Source organism: Stegostoma tigrinum, chromosome 25, assembly GCF_030684315.1.
Source record: "Stegostoma tigrinum isolate sSteTig4 chromosome 25, sSteTig4.hap1, whole genome shotgun sequence".
Classification (NCBI taxonomy): Eukaryota; Metazoa; Chordata; class Chondrichthyes; order Orectolobiformes; family Stegostomatidae; genus Stegostoma; species Stegostoma tigrinum.
Genome location: NC_081378.1, coordinates 50,355,057 through 50,377,879, shown reverse-complemented (window position 1 = coordinate 50,377,879; position 22,823 = coordinate 50,355,057). Strand labels below are relative to the sequence as shown.

At 39.0% G+C, this 22,823-nt stretch overlaps 1 protein-coding gene and 1 long non-coding RNA gene across 2 annotated transcripts in view; one reads left to right on the top strand and one right to left on the bottom strand.

Annotated features, from left to right (window-relative positions):
• fgd6 (FYVE, RhoGEF and PH domain containing 6) overlaps positions 1-22,823 on the top strand; it is a 123,973-nt gene that overhangs the window by 73,852 nt on the left and 27,298 nt on the right. The window contains exons 12-15 of the mRNA XM_059654713.1: positions 4,202-4,270; positions 6,199-6,282; positions 6,653-6,732; positions 15,549-15,648. Of these exons, the coding sequence (XP_059510696.1) occupies positions 4,202-4,270; positions 6,199-6,282; positions 6,653-6,732; positions 15,549-15,648 (333 nt within the window). The remainder of the gene's footprint in view (positions 1-4,201; positions 4,271-6,198; positions 6,283-6,652; positions 6,733-15,548; positions 15,649-22,823) is intronic.
• LOC132210967 (uncharacterized) overlaps positions 19,850-22,823 on the bottom strand; it is a 61,601-nt gene continuing 58,627 nt past the window's right edge. The window contains exon 4 of the long non-coding RNA XR_009447237.1: positions 19,850-21,099. This is a non-coding gene — a long non-coding RNA (uncharacterized LOC132210967). The remainder of the gene's footprint in view (positions 21,100-22,823) is intronic.

Genomic DNA, 22,823 nt, shown 5'->3' with positions numbered 1-22,823 from the left:
AAATGTGAGGGTATGCCTTCTGGCAAAATGAATGGAGGGGTTGAGTATTGCTTGAATGGAGATAGACTACAAAATAAGAGGACTTTTGGAGCCTTAATCCATGAATCATAAAAAGCTAGCATCCAAATTCAGCAAATGGAATATTAGCCTTTATTTCCTTAGAAATTGACATTAAATATGGGGAGGTTTTTCTAAAATTATACAAGGCATTGGTCAGACCACCGTTAGAATATTGCAAACAGTTTTGGGACCTTTATCTAAGGAAAGATATACTAAAATTGGAGGCAGTCCAGACAGGATTCATTACACTGACATCAGGTTTGTAGGTACTGTCTTATAAAGAGAGATTGAGTACATTGAGCCTTTATTGATTTGCCGCTCATTCTTATAAATCCCAACCTGACTGAAATATACAAGATTATTTGGGACTTTACTGAGTAGACATAGAAAGTTTGTTTTGCTTTATGGGAGAGTCTAGGATTCAAAGGCATTAGCTCAGTTTCATTGGTTGCATGTTTAAAACAGAGTTGAATAATTTCTTCTCAGAAAGTGGTGAATCTGGGAAATTCTTTCCTGCAGAGATCTGTTGGCGCTGAATCATCAAGTATCTTCAAGGTTGAGATGGAAAGATCTTTAATTGGTAAGGGAATCGAGAGTGATCCTGACACAGCAGAAAAGTGGAGTTGAAGATTATCAGATCAGCCATGATCTCACTGAATGGTGGAGCAGACTGGGTGTGCTGAACAGCCTACTTCTGTTTCTACTTCTTACAACCTTGTGTTGAGACCATGACATAGAAAGAAAGAGAAATTAGATCCTGCACAATATTTTGGGGAGTGACCTAGGAAATTGAAAAGTAAGACTTTAAAGGTACAATTCTTTAGATTAGTCCTGATTTCATGTGGTAGTGAGTATAAGAGTAGAAAGAGTAGATTAATGCGGGGCAGGAGAGAGAGTGCAGGGGGGAAGACTTGAGCATTGGGTCCATTCGTTGAGGATCTAAGCATGTTGGACATGTTACATCTGAACAAGAACAGGATCATCTTTCTCACAGGGCAATTTGCTGTTCCTGTTGGGTGGATTTAAACTTTATTGGTAGGGGGATGAAATCATTGCAAGTCATTTAGAAGAGCGAGAAGCTAAAACGGAATTAGAAGTTAACTCACAAATAAGTGAGTCTGGAAGGCAGGGGAAACATAGCCTAGATAAGAATGAAGTGAGTTTAGCAAGGTAATAGAATGCACAGAGTCTTGAGGATAAGTGGCTAGCATTGCTGCCTCAGCACTAGGGACCGGTGTTCAATTCCACCTGATGCAACAGTCCGCGTGGGTTTCCTCTTGGTAGCTCTGGTTTCCTCCTACAGTTCAAAGATGTGTAGATTAGGTTGATTGGCAAGGCTAAATTGTCCGTAGTGTCCAGGGATGTGTAGGTTAGGTGGATTAGCCGTGAAAATGCAGGGTTAGGGTAGCAGGAAGGTCTGAGTGGAATACTGTTCAAAGGGTCAGTGTGTAGGCAATGGAACTGAATGACCTGCTTCCACACAATTGGGATTCTATGATACGACGGACCAGCTGAGGGCACAGATAATCTTGTGAGGGTTTGATATTATAGCTATAACTGAGCGCTCTAAGATGGGCAGGATTGGCTGCTCAACATTGTTGGTTGTAGTATATTTAGTAGAAATAGAAGAGGGGTCACAGTATTGATTCAGGAATATCTTGGCAGGATCATCGAATTAAGCTATATGAAGCAAACAACACAGAAGGGGCAAATACACTGTCAATACACACTGTAGGCCCCCAAATAATCAGTGAGAGATAGACAATCAAATACGTTATCAACTCTCAGAGAACTGGAGGCAATCACTGTTGGGTATTTTAACCATCTAAGTATTAACAGGAAACTTGTAGTATGCAAGGTTGGAAGGGTACAAAATTCTTAAATTGTAACCGGGATAATTTTCTTATTACATAGAAAGCTCAACAAGGGAGAGATATATCTGGACCTAATGTTTGGAAGTGAGTCCAGATAGATGAGTATATGAATAGGAAAGATTTAGAGGGTTATAGGCTAAATGCTGGCTAGGCCAATTGGGACTAGATTTATTTATGATATCTGGTTGATATGGATGATATGAAGGATCTGTTTCTGCGTTGTATCTATATAACTCAATATAACTCTATTAGGTGGAAGGGGTAGCGGAGCATTTTGGAGATAGTAACCATAACTAAGATTTAGGATAGTTATGGAAAAGGATAACGGTGGGTGAGGAATATAAGTTCTCAATTGGGGAAGGCTAATTTCATAAAGATAGATACAGTTTGGCCAAGGAGGACTGGGATCAAGTATTTTGGAGATAAAACTGTGCCAAAGCAACGGCAGGCATTGAAAGAAAAAAAATACAGGGCAGACACATTCCACAAAGACAAGAAGTGTGATCAAGATTAAAGAACCATGTGTGTCAAGAGACATAAGTTGTAAGATGGAGAAGGAGAAGTAAGCCACGCAGCCCATTGAGTCTCCTCCGCCATACAATGAGCTACTAACATTCAGCACTTGCCTGCTTTTTCCCCATTACCCTTGAATCCCTTGCTGATTACAGCTAGGACTAAGATATAGATGGATGAATTTGGCACAGACCCTAAATGAGTGTAAAAGGGCTGTACAATAGCTAAGAGAGTGCATGGGAAAGAATTGGTAGGTAGAATAATGAAAAATCTAAATGTGTTTTTAAACTGTGTAAAGAACAAGGGAATAACTAGGGCAAGAGTAGGGCCCATTAGGGACCACAGAGGCAATCTAGGTGCAAACCTAGTCCTCGATGAAAACTGTGTCAGTCTTCACAATGGAAAAGGACTCGCTGGACAGCAGGATAGACAACTGTGAAATATTACAAGAGTTAACATAACATTAAGTAATTAACATAAAGCGAGAGGAGGTACTTGCGGATTTAGCAACCATAATAAGTGGATAAACCTACAAGCTTGGAAAAGAAGCATTCTAGGCTATTGAGGGAGGCAAGGTAAGAGATATCAGGCTTTGGCAGCAATGCTCAAATCCTGTCTGTCCAAGGATGAGGTGCCAGGGGACCTGAAAGCCTGCTGACATCCTCTCATTATTAAAAATGGGAGGTACGGATAGATCAAGAAATTTCAGGCTAGTCAGTCTATCCTCAGTGGTTGGAAAGTTATTAGAAAGAATTCTCAAGGACCAAACATATCTGCATTTGGAGAGGGACAGATTATTTGGGGATGATCAGCATGGCTGTAAGGGAAGGTTCTGTTTGACAAATTTGAGCAAATTTTTGAGATGAGAAACTGGAGTGTTGTTGAGAGTAATGCATTTGATGGTCAACATGGACTTTTATTAAAGATTTTGCTAAGATCCTTCATGGCAGACTGAAAACAGAGTAGGAGCTTGTGGGATCCAAGGTGAAATGGAATGTTGGATCCAAAATTAGTTGAGAGACAGGAAATAGAGAGTGATGGTACAAAAATGGTTCTGTGACTGGAAATTTTGTTTTCAATGGTGTCCTGCAAGACCCTTGCCGTACACTCATGATTTCAAGTTAAATGTAAGTGGCGCAGACTCAATGAGCAGAAGGACCTCCTCTGTACTGCATGATTGCGTAAGAGATATGATCAAGAAGTTTACAGATGAAACAAAAATTGTCATGGGGCTAAACAGGATGAGGAGGATAGCCATAAACCGCAGGAAAATCAACAGACTGGAATTTAACCTGGATAAGTGTGAGGTAATACACTTGGACAAGGTTGACAAGTCTAGGATTTAAACCAGGGGGTGGTAGGACTATGGAAAGTACTGAAGGTTAGAGAAATCCTGATGTATATATCCATAGATTCCTGGTGGTGCAGCCCAGGTAGATAAGGTGATTAGGAAGGTGCATGAGACATGGGATTTATTGTGGCCTTTATTTGCTGAGGAATAGCGTGTAAGAGCAGAAAAGTTAGGTTGGACCACTATAAGATAGTGGTTAGGCCACAATTGGAGTACTGCTGGCAGTTCTGGTCACCACGTTGTGGAAAGGATGTCATTGCAGTAGAGAGAGTACAGAGGAGATTTACCAGAAGGCCTAGTTTGAATGGTCTAGGCTTGCACAGTACATTGTTTCCGAGGAAATCTTTCATGTCTGCTTAATTCAGTAACTAATGGTATTATTATGTTGTTTCTCTTTGACTAGGTGTTTTTGAAGGAAGGAACTTTAATGAAGCTTTCTAGAAAGGTTATGCAGCCCCGAATGTTTTTTTTGGTAGGTAATTTTATGTTTAAGCCCTGTATATCTAACCTTTTTAAAAGCTGTGATCATTTTTTTCCTACATATTTTGGGCTTTATATAACTTGCAATTTTGTTGAACATAGTATACTGTTGAAATCCCAGAAACACATTAATTTCTTTAAGTAGAGATGCCTATCAGTGAGATAAATTTTCTTGCATGAAGTCATTTAATTTCTTAAGGGTTTAGGACAATGATGGTCTTAAAACCTTCCAGGGAATAAAGTGTACAAGCTCCTTGAAAAGAGCCGACAAATAGGATTATTTAGATAGTTCCAGCAGAGAGCTGACACTGACCCAGTCTTTTGTGGTGTCAGCATACTGCTATGGCATTTCTTTCAGGATTTTCCAGTGTAGAACTGTGTTTGTGATAGCCTGTACTATTCTATGCATTATTAGTCATAGTCTATTGGAATATTGGGATAGGACTATTGTAATTCCTCTGTTCCCCCCCCCCCCCCATCCAGCTTTTGTTGATGTCCACCCATCCAGCTTTGCATGATATGGCCTTTCTTTGCTGATGACTTATCTTCTGTTGTCACCAAGACCAAGCTTTCATCCTAAACGTTGAAGTGATCGTATTTTCTTAATTTCTACTCCTTTACTTCAGCTAAAAGCCCATGACGTTCTGGGACTTCAGTTTTCTTGTTTACAAGGTCACTGATTCTTCAGTCTCTCCCATGCAGTGAAGGAAACTGTGCGGAATCTCCATGCAGCTTCATGCCATCGATTTTGAACATTGCTTTTTCAAATGCAGGCCGACCTTGAATGCTTTCCTTGCCTCGTTCTGCGTTAAGATCACAATGTGCACTCTATATTGGGAAGTTTTAAACAAACAGAAATTGGTGTTAATTAAAAGCTGAGTATCATATTCCTGGGTGATTTCTTAAAATTGTCTTAACTGTTGTCTGATATCATTTTTGAGTTAGGTGCCAAACCTACTAGATAGGCTGTGCCCACAGTGTCATTTTAATTTACCTCAATCCAGCTATCCAGTTGCTACTCCATAAGTCTACTCTCAATCAACAGCAACATAATGGAGGATGTCGTTGATATTGATGTTAATCAGAGACTGAACTGAACCAGCCATGGAAATACTGTGATGACAAGAGGCTGTGAATTCTGTGCTGACTAACTCGTCTCCTGACTCTTCAAACCATGACTACCATTTACCTGTAAGGTGCAATGGAATACTCTGTCCTTGACTGGATCAGTGCAATTCCTACAAGACTAAAGAAGGCTGATAGTATTCAGACAAAGCAGTGTACTTGATCGGCATCCCATCCATCATATTATGCATTTACTTACTCCCACCACTCACACGCAATAGCAGCAGTATGTACCAAATGTAAAATGCACTGCAGTAATTTATTCAGGGTCCCTCATCAGCCCTTTCTAAACCTGCAATCTGCACTACCTAGAAAGACGGGCAACAGATGCTTGGGAGCATTGCCACGTCCAAATTCCGTTCCAACTGTATGCCATCCTGGCTGGGAACTATGTCATCATTCAGTCACTGTTACTGGGTCAAAATGTAGGAATTCCCTCTCTAAGAGCCCTATGGGTGCATCTACACCACAACAGCTAAAGTGTTATAAGAAAGCAGCTCATGACTATCCATTTGAGGGCAATTAAAAGTGAAAAATAAATGCATGCCAAGTAAGAGTGCTCACATCCTGTGAAAGAATAAAACAAAAGTCACGTGTATATGTCTAACCTTGAATCAATGCTTACGATTGTTGAAATTCACAACTCATCATACAGATAGTATGGCATAGGATCTTTTATTGCATGTTGCACCATTTGGTACAGGAACTCACTTTAAACCATTATGAAGAAAATAATGAGTTTTGATCCTGAATTATTGTTTTGAATTCACATTTAGGCTATGTTTCCCTTTGCAGCTGAATGACGTGTTACTCTACACTACGCCAGTACAGTCTGGAACATTTAAGATGAACAATATGCTTTCTCTAGCAGGTATGAAGGTAAGTGATTTTTGATTCTCCTCATCATTCTTCTTCAGTTAAGTTGTTAAAGTGTCATAATTTTATCATTACATGGAAAATGTTCCACACAAAGTAAATAAACTGTGGACACTGCTCAGAATCTTTGCACACCAGATATTGCTTGAAATTGACACCAAATGTCTTGGAAAAACCATACCAATTGTCTGCTATACAGTTGATTGTTATCTGGTTGAACCAGTATTTAGCAGGCAGTTAGAAGCAATTTCATTGTTAACTATAGAATATTGCTGTGATCTTAATTCAATTAATAATATCTTTCCAGTCAAAATGAGGGTGAATTCTTTCTGTTGACCTGTTAAATTTATGAAACATATTGTTTATCCTATAGGTCAGTAAGCCATCTCAAGAAGCCTATCAAAACGAACTGAACATAGAGAGTGTTGAACGATCTTTCATTCTTTCAGCAAGGTAATGGCTCATCAGCAGGACTGAGTTAAATAGATATAATATTGCTAATATAACGTCAACGTTGCAATATCTGCTTATAAAAAAGGGACTGTTGATAATTAAGGAACGTAGAGGGCAGGAACCTCAGCCTTTACAGTTGTCCCACAAGTTTGAGCTTCTTTCAACTTGTCTGAATGCGAGTGAGGGTACAGAAAACCTCTCAAGAATGGGCAGTAAGAAGAAATGTAGCGATAGTAATGAGAGGATTAGCTCTCTCCTCTGCAGCAAAGAGTGTGAGATCAGATGACTGTTGGCTACTCAGTACCAGGTTTCAGCACATCTCAGGCTGGAAAGGAACTGGGATGGGGAGATCCATAGTTATCAGAGGAGGAAATTCTGTGTAGTCAGTATGAGGAGCTTGGAGCAATATTAGGGAGCTGCGATAAAGAGTCACCAGACTCAAAACATTAATTCTTCTTTCGCCCCACAGATGCTGCCAGACCTGCTGACTTTTGCCAGCAATTTCTGTTTTTATCGCATAACTAGAGAAACAGGAGACAAGGATCAAATTTGAGAAGATGTGATAAATCAAAGAATAGAGTCAAGGCTAAAGAGAAAGTTATTAATAAGGGAAATGATAAATAGACTTGACAGTAAATGATTAAGAGTACGAATCCAAGAGTCAACCAACACTTAAGACTGGAATTTATGAAGTGAGTAAAAGGATAAAACTGAATGCTATATATCTGAATGAACTCAGCATTTGGAATGAAATAGATAACCCGGTGTGCAAAAAGAAATGAATGTGTGATCTGTTAGTCATTAGAGACTGGGATCATGCGACATAACATGGATTGGACTGAACTGGGACTAGACCAGGTATTGTGCAATGAGGCAAAATATTACAATCTATTATAAATGATGTCAAAACTAAGCATTTGAAAAAGAATGGCAGAATTGGTCAGCATGAATTTATGAAATGGAAATCATCTTTGACAGACTTAATCAAGTTTTTTTATGGATACTACTTGTAGCATAGACAAACGAAAACCAAAGAATGTGATTTATTTAGATTTTCAGAAGGCTTTTGATAAGATTCCACACAGCAGGTTGGCAAATAAAATTACTGCATGTGATTGGAGGAAATTTACTAGTATGGCTGGAGAATTGGTTAGTAGACACAAAGAGAGTAAGAATAAACAAATTATTGTCAGGATGACAGGCACTTATCAGTCAGGTACAGAGAGTGGCAGCACATGGTCCACAACTGTTCATGATCTAAATAAATGCTCTAGATTTGGAGACCAATTATAATACTTTTAAATTTGTGAATGACACCAAACTAGGCGAATATGTAAGTTGTGTGGAGGCCTGAAGAGGTCTTGGAAGGGCCTTGTGAATGAGCTGAAACTGAAGTAGATGGACTGTAATGTGAATAAGACTGAAGTTAATCCACTTTGGTAGGAAAAAAATCAAAGGCATGAAATTCCATAAATGTTGAGAGGCTGGATAGGGTAGGTGTCCAGAGTGTCCTGAGTATCCTTGTGAGTGAATCACTGAATACATGCAGGTTCAGCAAACAATTAGAAAGGTGGATGGTAGGTTCCATTTCAAGAAGATTTGAGAAGAGAAGTGAAGAAGTCTTGCTTCAATTGTTTAGAGTCTTGGTGAACTACAGAAAAGTTACAGGACAGAAAGAGGCCACTTCAATCAATCATCCCTGCACCTGCTGAACAAACCAGCCAAATAGTCTATTTTCTCTTAACACTTCGTCCATATCCTTGCAGGATACAGCACATCAGATGCAGATCCGGGCTACTTTTGAATGAACTGACAGTTTCTGACTCAATCATCAAACCACAAGTCCACCACCTTCTGGGAAAAAAAAGGATTTTCCTGATTTCTTATCTGATTTTTCTACTACTCACCTTAAATCTATGCCTCCAGTAAATAACCCCTCGCCTAGGGCAGCAGGTCTTCGCTGTCCACTATATTCAAGTCACACATAATTTTGTACACCTCAATTAAGTCACCTTTCAGCCTCCTCTCTTCTAAAGAAAGCAACTCTAAGTATCCAATCTAAGCATTGGCAACATTCTTGTAAATCTCCACCTATAGCACACAGCACTCCAGAAGGCTCTGTACAACCTCAACATGATTTCCCAACTCCAATACTCATCTACTGAGCAATAAGGCAAGCATGCCAAACACCTTTTTAACTGCTCTGTCTATATGTGATGCAAACTGCAGAGTAATATGTACCTGCACCCCTTGGACCCTCTGTTCTACAACAGTACCCAAGGCTCTTCTATTAATTGTATAAGCCCTATTGTCGTTTGTTGTACCAAAATGTAATCCCTGAAGTTTATCCAGATTGAACTCCTTCTTCTGCCATTTTTCACCCCATTGATTCATTTGATCAAGATCCCTCTGTAATCTTAGTGAAAATGAAGGAGGTTTCTATGACACCAATTTTGGTGTCGTCCGCTAACTTAGTAACCATGCTTTCTATATTCTCATTCAAATCGTTTATATAAATGACAAACAGAAGAGGACCCAGAACCAATCCCTGTGGAATACCGCTGGCCATAGTCCTCCAGTCTGAAAAACAACTCTCCATCATTATTCTCTGTCTCCTGCTGTTAAGCCAATTATGTATCCAATTGGCAAGCTCACCCTGAAGCCCATGTGACCTAACTTTACTAATTAGTCTACCATGCGGAACCTTGTCAAAGACTTTACTGAAATCCAAATAAGAACGCCTACATCAATCTTTTTAGTGACTGCCTTAGAAAACTCAATCATGTTTGTGAGACACCATTTGCCTTAAAAAAACCATGCTGACTAATCCCTAATCAGTTTTTGCCTCTCTAAATGTCTATATAGCCTAATTTTTATAATCGCTTCCAACAATTTGCCCATAACCGAAAACAGACTCTCAGGTTTATAATTCCCTGATTTCTCCTTAAAGCTTTTATTAAATTTAGGTACAACATTAGCCACTTCTCGTCATCAGGCACCTCACCTGTAGTTATAGCTGATGGAAATATTTGTGCAAGGAATCTCGTAATTTCCTCCCTTACTTCCCACAATGTTTTGGGATACCATAGATCAGGTGTTGGAGATTTATTTAACTTTATATTCTCTAAGACCTCCCAAACTCTCCCTTCTGTAATGTGAACTCTTTTTAAAACATCACAGTTTATTTCTCTGCATTATCTAGACTCCATTCCTTTCTCCACAGTAAAAACTGACATGACATATTAGTATCTTTCCCATCTCCTGGGGTTCAACAGAAGGACAGCCTCTTTGACCTATAAAGAGGCACTATTCTCTCTCTAACTACCCTCTTGCTCTTAATGCATTTGCAGAATCTCTTTAGATTATCCTTAACCCTATCTTCCAATGTTATCTCATATCCCCTCTTCGTCTTCCTGATTTCTCTCTTAAGAATGCCCCTACACTCTTTATATTGATTAAGAGATTCGATTGTATCAAGTTGTCTCTATCTGAAATAAGATTCACTTTTATTCTTGAACTAGAACCTCAATACCTTTATTCATCCATTGCTCCTTAATCTTTCCAGCTTTACCCTTCACTCTCTTCAGAAGCATTTTGTTCCTGTTACTCTCGTCATCACACTCTTGCACACCTCCCATGTGTCGACATCCTTTTATCTGCGAGCAGTTTGCTCCAATCAACTTTTAAATGTTTTTGTCTTGTACCATTAAAATTTGCCTTACTCCAATTAAAAATTTTAACTTTCATGGAAGGCTTATCCTTTTCCATTTGAAACTAATAGAATTATGATCACTACACCCAAAGTGTTCCCCCACTTTTACTTCAGTCATCTGCTCTGCCTTATTGCCCAAAAGAAGGTCTGGTTTTGCTCCTTCTCCAATAGGCGCATCCATGTATTGATAAAGCATATTTTCTCAAACACATTTGACAAATTCTTCAGCATCCAAACCTTTCACACTCTGGTAGCTCTAGTCAGTGTTTGGAAAATTAAAATCTCTCATTATTACAACCTTATTATGTTTACATATATTTGAGATTTCCCTACTTATTTGTTTCTCAATTTCCCTCTTACTACTAGAGGGCCAGTAGTACAATCTCATCAAAGTGATCTTTCCATGTAACCATTGTTAATTGTTGTGATCCATCTGATTCTCTCATGCCTTTTAGGGAAAGAAATCTGTCACCCTCACCTAGCCTGGTCAGATGTGACTCCAGACCCATAGCAATGTAGTTGATTCTTAACTGTCCTCTGAAATAGCCCTAGCAAGCCATCAGTTCAAGCAGAAATTGGGAACGGATGTAAATGCTGGCCCAGCCAGCAATACCTGAATCTCATGAATAAATAAAGAAAAATATCCCATAGCCTTCAATTTCTCTTAATAGTCTACTAAATGGAATTTTGTCAGAACCCTTGCTAAAACTGATTTAGACAACATCCCTTCTCAATGCTTTTTTCACTTCCTGAAAAAAATAAATTAAGCTGCTAAGGTATGTCCTTCCCGTAAAAAAAATACTGATTATCCCTGAGCAATCTGTCAATCTCCAAGTGACAGTTAATCCTACCTCTGAATATTGATCCCAGTAATTTGTCTACCACTGAAGACTGATATATAATCATGTGGCCAATTCCTTGCCCTGTTTTTGAATGTTTACAGCCCTTCATCCTGAAGTACCTCACCTGTATCTAATGCAAATTGGAACATGATGCTCAGAGCATCTGCTACTTCCTCTCTGCCTTCTTTCCTTTAACAGCTTCAGATACAATTCAACTGGCCTTGATAATTGACCAACATTTACAAAAATCAGTTCCTCTGGTACTTCCCTTCTCATCACACTTCATTCATCTAATGTTTCTTCAGTTACTTCAGTTTCTTCAGTCTGCGCAAGCTTTTTCCTCTAGTGAAGGAAGACGAAAAGAATACTCATTTAGAACCCTGACCATCTCATCTGCATCCAATTGCAAGTTATCATGTACGTCTTCCCTCAGATTGAAATATTGTGCACTGTTTTGGTCTCCTTAAGTAAGTAAGGAAATACTTGTCAGATGGGGAATTCAATGGAGATTCACCACTAATCCCTGGGATGGCAGGATTGTCTTATTAGGGCAGATTGAGGAAACTGGATCGGTGTTCTTTAGTGTTTCAAAGAATGAGAGGCAATCTTGTTGAATCTTTGAAGCTTTTTTGAAGTCACAACAGTGTCGATGTAGGTGCTTCCCCTGGTTTTTGACTGTAGGACCATGAGAAGTAGTCTCAAGATAATGGGCAAAAAGCCCAACTCACGAGAAGGAATTTCTTCATTTCAAGGGAGGTGAATCTTTGTAATTCTCTACCCAGAAGGATGTGGAAGCTCAATTATTGTATATGTTCAAGACATAAGCCAATAATTGTCTGAAGACTAGTGACATTTAAGGGGTATGGAGATAGTCCGTGTTACAACATTGAGAAGTTGATCAGCTGTGATCTGGAATGGTGGGATAAGCTAAATGGGCTGAATGGCCCACTCCTATTCCTGAGTTTCGTCAATGTTGCTCTGGAGTGTCAATTTAGACCATGCTCAAGCCTCAATTTTTTTCTCACAGGGAAGAATGCTTCTATCTCAGCCACCATTGACATGATTTGTCTTCCTTACTTCTGCCATCAAGATCCTCCAACTGGAGGGTTTTGTGGTGCAGTGGTAGTGTTCATAATATTTCGAAGCATGTGTTTTTTTTAAACCCAGCAGTACTAAAGCTAATACTTTGCTCATCCTCCTGCACACAAGAATTCTTAGCACCTGTTGACACTGGACCTACCCATTATGAGAACCATGCCTGACATTCCTTTCATTTATGGATTTTTCACCTCCAGTAATTCCATTGTAATCTTCATACACAAATCTCATTGAAGTAATGAGAACAGAAGCCTATAATACCTATGTTTACTTTGATACTGTATGAAGAGGTTGTGATGGTTATGAGAGGAGGAAATGTTGAAGTACTAGGGTCTACAGCAGAGCTGGTGGCTAAACCATGTGCTTGGGGAAACTAGAGTTGCTAATTTAGTCATCCTATCTTGTCAGCAGGAGATGACTATTAATAAACATAATCCGGATACTGCAAGGAAAGTTGCTGGAATTCATGGCTCCTGCAAAGTTCTTACTTAATATAACATGATAATAGGAACAATAATTACAAGTCTACTATTACTTCACAGCAAAACAGTTATAGCACTAATGAAACTCCCAAACACACTGTTTATTAATGGCCTGTACATTGTGGAGCTGGAGGAACACAGCAGGCAAGGCAGCATCAGAAGAGCAGGAAAGTTGATGTTTCGGGCCAGGACCCTTCTTAAGAAAATGTGAACTTTCCTGCTCCCCTGATGCTGCCTGGCCTGCTGTGTTCCTCCAGCTCCACACTATATTGTCTCTGACTACAGCATCTGCAGTCCTTGCTTTCTCCGAGTTTATTAAGGGTATTGAGTTTATTTCTGTCATCTTTTCCCTCAGCTGAAGGGGTAGGCATTCTCATCATCCTGTGTCTTTCAAACTCCTTAACAATGAAGGGAAGCAACGTATGTTCAGACAATGAAAATACTCCTGCTAAAAACAAAAATAATAACTATTATGAGGTTAAAATGAGTGATTGTGTACAATTTGTCCATTGTTACACTTCATTGTTCCCTCCATAGCTTGGCTGAAGGAATTTTTCAAATTCTTTGTTTTGAAAACACTGAATGGAGTTGGTGCCTTGTTATTTTTGCTTTAAACTTATGCCTAACATTGTACGCATGTTATAATAGCTGATGGCAAAATGAATCAGTTGCGCAACAACTTGACTCTAACCTCAACTCCTTGGGGTACTATTTTAAAAAATTAGTTCAAGTTGCCTCTGAACAATCCCTTATGTCAATGGCCTGATAAATTTTCTTGATCCTTATTAAGGTAGTTTTTATTAATGCAGCCCTTTACAACTATCTTTAGTTTCTCACATCAGGATGTCTGCAGTGTGCTGATATCTCTCAACAGGAAACTAGGATACAATTGTTTTCATTTGTTATGGTAGTGGCGTGATTGACGTTAAAGTGTTACGTTAGGAACTGGAAACAGTGCAGGAAGAATCAAGTAGAAAGGAAAACCTGGAGGCAGTTCTTTGTGATGGAAGAGTTTGTCCTTTTTTTAACAGAATATATGTGCTGAGAGTCCCTTGAATGGAGTCATGCCAGTAATGTTACAGACAGAGAAAATCCCTATAACAGAAGCTGTGAGGTGTTGCATTTTCACAAGTGAAACCAGTGCAGAATTTGCACAATTAATGGTGTGGCCCTGTGGAGTGTTGTTGAACAGAGATACCTAGGGGTGCAGGTACATAGTTCCTTGAAAGTGGCATCACAGATAGATGGGTGGTTAAGAAGGCATTTAGCATGCTTGCTTTCATTGGTCAGAGTACTGAACACAGGAGTTGGGATGTCATGTTACAGTTGTACAAGACATTGGTAAGGCCATATTTGGAGTACTGTGTACAATTCTGGTCACCCTGTTACAGGAAGGATGTTATTAAACTGGAAAGGGTGTAAAAAATATTTACAAGGATGTAACTGAGACTGGAAGATTTGAGTTATAAGGGAAGGTTGGATAGATTGGGACTTCTTTCCCTGGAACATAGGAAGCTGAGGGGTGACCTTTATAGAGGTTTGTAAAATAATGAGGGGCGTGGTTAAGGTGAATTACCAAGCTCCCCCAGTATAGGGGAGTCCAAAACTAGAGGGCACAGGTTTAAGGTAAAAAGGGATGATTTAAAAGGGAACTGGGGGGCAACTTTTCAAACTGAGGGTAGTGTGTGTAGTGATTGTAATGAGGTTAGCCAGGTGGACTCAGAATGAGTTCCCTGATTGGGGCTGTTAATCTGGTCCAATCAGGGAATCCAGGCTGACAGATTAAAATGGGAATATCAGACATCTTGACATTCTGAAAGCTGGCTTTGATCAGTGTTAAGGACTTTCCGCTTGTAAATAAATGGTGATTTGGTGACAGGATGCTGGCCTCTGTGGAGTTATTTCAATGCATATATGCAACATTTAAAAGAATTTGGACAGTACATTGATAGGAAAGTTTTAGAGGGATAAGGGCCAAATGCAGACAAGAGATACTTGTTCAGTTGAAGAAACTTGATCAGCATGGACAAGTTGGGCAGAAGGGCCTGACTGCATGCTGTATGACTCTGACTCTATTAAGCATTTAAGATGTGTGGTTTTGTAAGCTCAGGAAATTCTAGGACTGTTACTGGGTTGCCTGGAAATTAAGTACTATTAGGACAACAGTTGTGGCGGAGATGTCACTGGGGTGGCCTCATTGAGAAGCCAATATCTGTGTTGGTTTTATATATTTCTCTTTTTTTTAAAACAAGTGGCAGTACAACCCTTTCTTGTTTGAATGTCCTTTGTAGCAATAGAACAAATTTCTTAGTTCATTTTCCCTGTTCTGTATGTTTAAATTTTAGTAATGGAGCTGATTGCGTGTCATACAATTAAAATTAATGGAATTATATGTCTGAACAAGATAGCACTTGCAATGTTCCTTTGAGGAAGAAAAAGCAAACAAATTGGGCTGCTTCACAGCTCCAAATCAAGCTACATTTCATTAAATAGGGGTGAAGCTTTTACACCGTCAACCTCCAATGAGAGTCAAGGAAACCTAAGACATAGGCATTGGAATCAACGAAAAGTAAAACATTCATAAAAGTGTCAAAGCATTAGATTATCTTAACCGTACAGTACAGATACTTTGTAAATTTGGTTTTTGTCAACAATATTTCTGAACTCTGACTCTCTGTACAGTTCAGCAGCAGAAAGAGACGAATGGTTAGAAGCCATTTCCAAAGCCATTGAGGACTACACGAAAAAAAGGACAACATTCACTGGAAGCAAAAGCCTTGAGGTATGATGATCATAAAAAAAGGTCTTTGGAGTTTTTCCAGGGAATAGATGAAACTAAATGCACCAACACGAGATACTTTTGGTTCTGATTTGTTAGGCTACCTCCTGTCTCCGTTCTTAATACACTCAAGATTTTACTTAAATTTTTTGTGAACAATTGATATCTGCTTTGTGCAATATGGAAGACATTTTGAATTAGTTTTCAATGGGATACATTAACAGTCTGTACTGTATGCAATGTTGGTTTGCAGTTCTTAACAAACATTGTATCTTGTCACAGCTAAGCCTGCCTGTTTGTATATGGTGAATCTACTGAGAATTTAATAACTGTTATGCAGATTGACTTCATAAAAGCAATGCCAGTTCAAAGGATTTTGTTTATTAATATACCAATTATTACAATTTTGAAAAAGTGGAATAGTGTCAAGATAAAAGGCAATGCTAAAATCTACATAGTTGCAAGAAACAATATAACGGGTACAGATCAGGCAGCCTGTCCTTTTCAGCAAATGTCATTTGTTTGAAAGATCTACAAAAAAAATTCAAAGTAATAGACTGATTCAATTTGTCTGTTTAACCCTTTCATGAACTGTTTCAAAGTTGTGTGGGCTGGGGTGAACAGCTTGCAATTGCTACTTTAAGTTACTCTTTTGGTGATCGAACTGAAGTTACCTGTTGACTTAATTTACCTTTAAGGTGCATGACATGATTTCTATTAATTGTCCTCTCAAATTACAAAGGTGCGACATCCTAAATAGGTTTACTGTTGACCGATGATATGTTGTAGTCTCATTTTAGTTCATAGCAGGTAACAGTTTGTCTATGTGAGGTTACTTCACTCAGCTGCAAGAAAAATAAATTCAGAAAACTAACTTGTATACCCCAATGCTCCAATGAATTCAAGATACATGCATGCACGCATGCAGGCACATGCACGCACAAACACACATTGGAGTGAGAAGCGTACATTTGTAAACTTGACAACTCATGATTGTCATGAACATTAGGAAGTGATGACGAACTGGTCAGAAGTGAAAGAGCTACATGAATCAACAGGAGCTCCTCACTTCATGCTGTAGTCCTTGCACATTGAAATTAGGTCAGGCTTGGCATTGTGATGTCAGCTCAAAAGATAGTTAAATCTGTGTGTAGAATTTCAAATTTTAAAAGTGAAATTCAGCTTTCTTGTTTTGGCCATAATGGTAATAAGTTTATAGCATGAGAGGAATTGAGCAGTTAAAATAGTAATTCTTAGATTTTCTTTGTGTCTGCCATTAAAAATAGCCACCCGGAGCTGTTTGAGCATGTGCAGAGGAGGCCAGAAGATGTTGGCCTGCAACAACAGAAATCTGAGCTGCCAGAATGTGCCTGTGTGGACAATGTCACATCATCAAAAATGAGATTCTAAGTTAGTGTATTCTCTCAATAGGAAATTCGAGTGGTTTGATGTCAATTGACTGAGCCTGAGATATAGATTCAGGCCATGCAGTCACACAAATATCCAGCCTGCATTTGAATGATACAACATCAACTGCTGTGGAGTAGCTGGTGGACACTGATATCATATTCTGCAGGATTAAAATCTTCATGATCAGATTACTTAACATTGCCGTAGATGCTCAGAAACCTGTGTCCTATTGTGTTCCAGCAGTGCTGCCTTTATTAGAGTCAACTGCTGGTCCATCACTTTGTAATGGTGTAGCCCGACAATGTTCTAATTCTGCACATTTGTGCACATTACTCCACCTTGTGGTAATGTTGGCCTTAAACACAGCCTAACTTTTTAGTATGCTAAAGTGTCTGCATTGCTTCTCAAAATAAGTAACATTAGATTGAGCAAAGCGACAGTTTCCATGTAAAAGTCTAAAGCATAAGTGTGTTGACTTTAATGCTAGTTGTTTATTGAGTTGTATTTTGTTTAACAATCATTTTGCTGAAAATTCTGTTTAAAACGAAGCTCATGATTTTAGCTAAGCTTCCACGTCCTTCTCAAAAAAATCAACATTGAGAACTGAGAGTTCACTGACCATCTTTCGATGTTACACATACTACATTGACTAAACAGATGTGTAAAATGTTTGTAATCCATACTGCTGCTGTTTCCTTCTATTCCCTGCTCAATCAGATCTTTTCTTGTGTCAATGGCATCTACTTTAACAGATTTAATCAAACCTGACAGAAAATTCTGTGCAAATTCTTTGTTTCTTTATGGACAGGGACCAACTCTCTTTTTCTCACATCGCCGAAAGCCTCTGATACTTGGGTACAATTCATGGGTGGTAATAGGTAGCTTACTGGTTCCTCAACTATTTACCCAGCCTTCATCTGAATGATGAGTTAGTATTTTTATCCATGAGAGCAATCACAGATAGTCCAAATCTGTCCTCCATTGAAGCCTGCAATATATGTATACATGTAAATGTACAGGAATGAGACATTTCCACTTTTTAGATGGAATTCCACACTTTGAAGTCTCTTTGTGACCCCGACTGCCCCCTTTCAATAATGCGTTACTGTAGGTATCCCTCGTTTAGACAATATTCAAATAGCGCATTTTCATTTTAACATGCTTATTGCATATGCTCAGTGTTTTTTATACACTGATTGCTGCTTTCCTTACTTGAACCTTCACTTGTTGGACATCAAGGCTTTAGAAGAAGGGCTTGGTGATTGGGAGGGTTGGGAGAGGGGAGTGATGAGCTGGACAATAGGGAAGGGAAGTGGTAAGCATGTGCTGGGTAAAAAGTGTTCCTAAATCATCATCATTTATCAGGAGTTCTTGAGTTAAAAGATATGAGTGTGAGGTTTTATAAGATGGTTATGCTAAGGACGGTCTCTTTATCCTAAGATAAATGATGTAATGAGGGTCATGTGAACTACAGTCAGTTCTGCCTGACAAACCTGTGGTCTTGGTTAGAGTAAGGATTGGCAACTACAGCATGTGTAATTGAAATGAAGATATTAGGTTTAACATCTGAAGATTTAAGTAGGTGTTATTATAGAAGAATTTCTTTCTCAGAAACTTTGCACAGGAAAAGGAGAGAAAGTCAGATGAGGAACAGTAAGCTGTTATGTCTTCAGAGGGACAGGCTGCTTTCTCTGTTTGCTGCTAGATATTGCTGGAGCGATTTTCTTAGCTAATCGAAGATGAGGAATCTATACGGTTTAAGGATACTGGAAAATTTTCCCTAGAAAGACCAGAAAAAATTGCTGGAATGTTGTAAATGATGAATGTCAGCTCAATACTTAAGAGGACTGAGGGAACCTTTGGGCACTTGATGTTATTGCTTGGTAAAATGGGGAGATGTGCACTGTTTAGAAGCTGAGAAAAGCTCTGAAACATTTGCAGTTCGAATATCTTTTTAAAAAGTTCAGTCCCTACAGGTATTGAATTGCAAGTTAGTAAGTGTTAACAAGGTGATTTTTTTTTCTGGTTCAAGGCAGCCAGTAGGATTTCAATGTAAACAAAATATCATACATTAACCGACTCTTACTGCATGTTTTCTTCTGGGAATGTGATTTTTGTTTAGTTTAGCGTGCTTTTTCTTAGGAATGCATTAGGAGGAGGGTTGAATGAGAGTTGTGTTCTGCTGTTTTTGTGGATCTCCTCCTCTCTGGCATGCATTAGCTGCTCTGATTACTGTAATTGTAATCTCTAACACTGGTCACTAGTCTTGACAGTAATAGAAGGTAAAGCAAAGGAAAAACTTTAGTTTCTGCCCACTTGAAGACCAATATTTCATGTGACCTAGACCTGTTTGCCTTTTACCATAATTTTCCAGCTCCTCATGCCACAGCAACTTTGCTGCTTTATACTTTGTGTATATACTTAACACTATCAGATCTTTTTATCTTCTCGCACACTCTCAAACTTGCACTTATAAATATATTGTGACCTTGGTAAGTTAGACCTTGGTTGAGTTTAGTGAATGGAAAATCACAAATGATAAATGTTCCTGTTGCCTTTTATTGAGTCCTGGCAGGGAAAAGATTTATAATGTTGGAATTTAGAGATATGTGACAGCCAAATTGTGGTTAATAATATCCCAAGAACATCTTTGAAAAAAATGATTCAATTTGTTTTAGTGTTGCTGAATTAAAAGATAATTTTTGACCAGCATCTGGGGGAACTTGCCAGCTGTTACGAAAAAAAAGCCATTGTATTTTTTTACATTAACCTAGATTGTGTTTTGCATGTGTTTTGTGATTGCATTTAATAAGATTCAACACGAGAAATTACCAGTAAAAATGCAAGTGTACATAATTGGAGGTGACCTTGCGATATGGATTGATAATTGGCTGTAAAATAGTGGAGACAAAAAGGGACAATTTCGTGAGAAACAGAATGCAGCTTGTACAGTTTCCCCGTGTAATCTTTATTGGGACATCAACTATTCAGTGTACAGGTAAGTATTTCTTTTAAAGCTGTGGAAAGTTGTATATGCAACATTGCCACTAAAACTAAGTAAGGATGCACAGTAAGCAATATAAAATGGTGTAAGAGAACATAGACAAAATATGTGAGTGGCTCAAACTATGGCCGATGGAATTTATTATGGAAAAGTGTAACTTCACGCGCTTTGAATCCAAGGGAGACGCATCGTATAGGTTTCTCGATGACTTAGGGAAGACTAGGAATTTCAAGGTTTCGAGAAGATTTGTAGCTCGGGTTGTGGATGAGGTTGTCGACATGCTTGCCAGGCTGGTGGGTTTGGTTGCAAGTGTTTTGTCACCTTGCTAGGTAACATCAGTGCACTGCCGGTAAAGCGTCGGTGTTCTGTCCCACTTGTTATTTACATGCCTCAGTTTGTTGGAGTTTTTGGTAGCATTTCCAGTTCATTTTCTCAGTGGTTTGTACACAGAGTCTAATTCAATGTGCTTGTTGATGGAGTTCTAGTTAGAATACCAGGGCTTCAGGAATTACCTGGTGTGTCTTTGTTTGGCTTGTGCGATTATGGATGTGTTGTCCCAGTCGAATTCGTGTCCCTTGTTGTCTGTGTGTAGTGAGACAAGTGAGAATTGGTCATGTCTCTTGGTGGCTAGCTGGTGTTCATGTATCTGTATTGTCAGTTTTCTTTCAGTTTGGCCTATGTAGTGTTTCTCATAGTCCTTGCATGGTATTTTGTATATTACACTGGCTTTGCTAGTTTTGAATGTGAGATCCTTGTCACTGTCGCAGGGTGGTTTGTGGGCTAACCTGATACCTAGGGGTCTGAGTAGTCTTGTGGTCTTCTCTGAAATATCCTTGATGTGTGGTAGAGTGAGTAGTGAATCTGGTTGTGTTGTGTCTTCCTGCTGTGGTCTGTCTTAGAGTTAACAGCGGGTTATGCTTTCAGATATCCATTCTTTTTGAAGACTCTGTTTAGGTGCTCCTTTTCTCCTTTGCATAGTTTCCGGGTTGCTGCAATGTGGGAACTAGTTGTTGGAGTTTTTGCTAACCGAGTTTTGGAACCTAGAGAGAGAAGAGGACCAAGAATCAGGTTCATTTGGACGGACATCGTTGAGTGAAGAAATACTATTAGTCAATATCCTGAAGTGCTTACTAATCAATGGATAGAAAACTCAAGTAGCAGAAGCTGTGGAGCTATCAGAGAGGACAACATACAAGCCTGTAGGAGACATGAGATTAATGAATTTGTGTTGAGAAATAAGCGAACAGAGGTAATAGCTAGTTCTAAAGGATTCAGAAAGAGACATTAACTGAAGGAAGAAGCATTAAATGATGCAGATGTTTACTGAAAATAAACACTTGCAGCTGTCCCAGTTCAATAAGAAGCTTTTGCGTGAAAAATTTGAAATTTGAATATCTGTAAGGTTATTACAGGAGATTAAAGGGTTTCTTTCAGACATTTATGATGACAGAGTTTTAAATTGTCTTGTATGAAGTAATATAGTTTGTGTTTTTGGGCCCATGAGCCAAATGGCCTGCTCTTGTTTTAGAAGTTCTATGAAAATTGAAGGAAATTCCGTGGTGAACTCTTTACTGCAATTGTCAGGCATGAGCTATTTCCTAAATGGTGAGAAAATTCGTAAAACAGAAGTACAAAGGGATCTGGGAGTGTTGGTCCAGAATTCTCTAAAGGTTAACTTGCAGTTAGAGTCCGTGATTAAGAAAGCGAATGTAATGTTGTTGTTTATCTCAAGAGGGTTGGAATATAAAAGCAGTGATGTGCTTCTGAGACTTTATAAAGCTCTAGTTAGGCCCCATTTAGAATACTGTGTCCAATTTTGGACCCCACGCCTCAGGAAGGACATACTGGCCCTGGAGCGTGTCCAGCGAAGATTCACACGGATGATCCCTGGAATGGTGGGTTTAACATACGATGAACGGCTAAGGATCCTGGGATTGTATTCATTCGAGTTTAGAAGGTTGAGGGGAGATCTAATAGAAACCTACAAGATAGTGTATGGCTTAGAAAGGGTGGACGCTGGGAAGTTGTTTCCGTTAGGCGGGGAGACTAGGACCCGTGGGCACAGCCTTAGAATTAGAGGGGGTAAATTTAAAATGGAAATGAGGAGACATTTCTTCAGCCAGAGAGTGGTGGGCTTGTGGAATTCATTGCCATGGAGTGTAGTGAAGGCCGGGATGTTAGATGCCTTCAAGGCAGAGATAGATAAATTCTTGATCTCACAAGGAATCAAGGGCTATGGGGAGAGTGCAGGGAAGTGGAGTTGAAATGCCCATCAACCATGATTTAAATGGTGGAGTGGACTCGATGGGCCAAATGGCCTTATTTCCACTCCTATGTCTTATGGTCAGTGAGATCAGGTTCTAGTACTATATTGCACTCTTTGACCACATGTAAATTTGAGTAATTTTTTTTGACAAAGTCCTACCCTTTTATTGAACTATTCTGGAAGAAAAGCATATGGTTCCTTAGTAATTATTCTTGCCATCACAGTTCTCTTGAAACTTTCAGAATCTTGCAAAGGCTATTCAAAATGAACAGAATTAGAATTTAACCTCCAAATACCATGAATTCCCTGCCACTTCATACATTAATATATTTCATATTAATATTTTGAGTGTGTCAGGACTGGAAATTTATAATGTGATCCTTGAAATGATAATCCATAAATGGGCATTATAGTATACAGGATGTGGCCTCAATTCCGTTACAGTCAGCCACCATGTTGTGGGTGGCATCAGAGAGAAATGGTGGGGTGGGGCGGTGA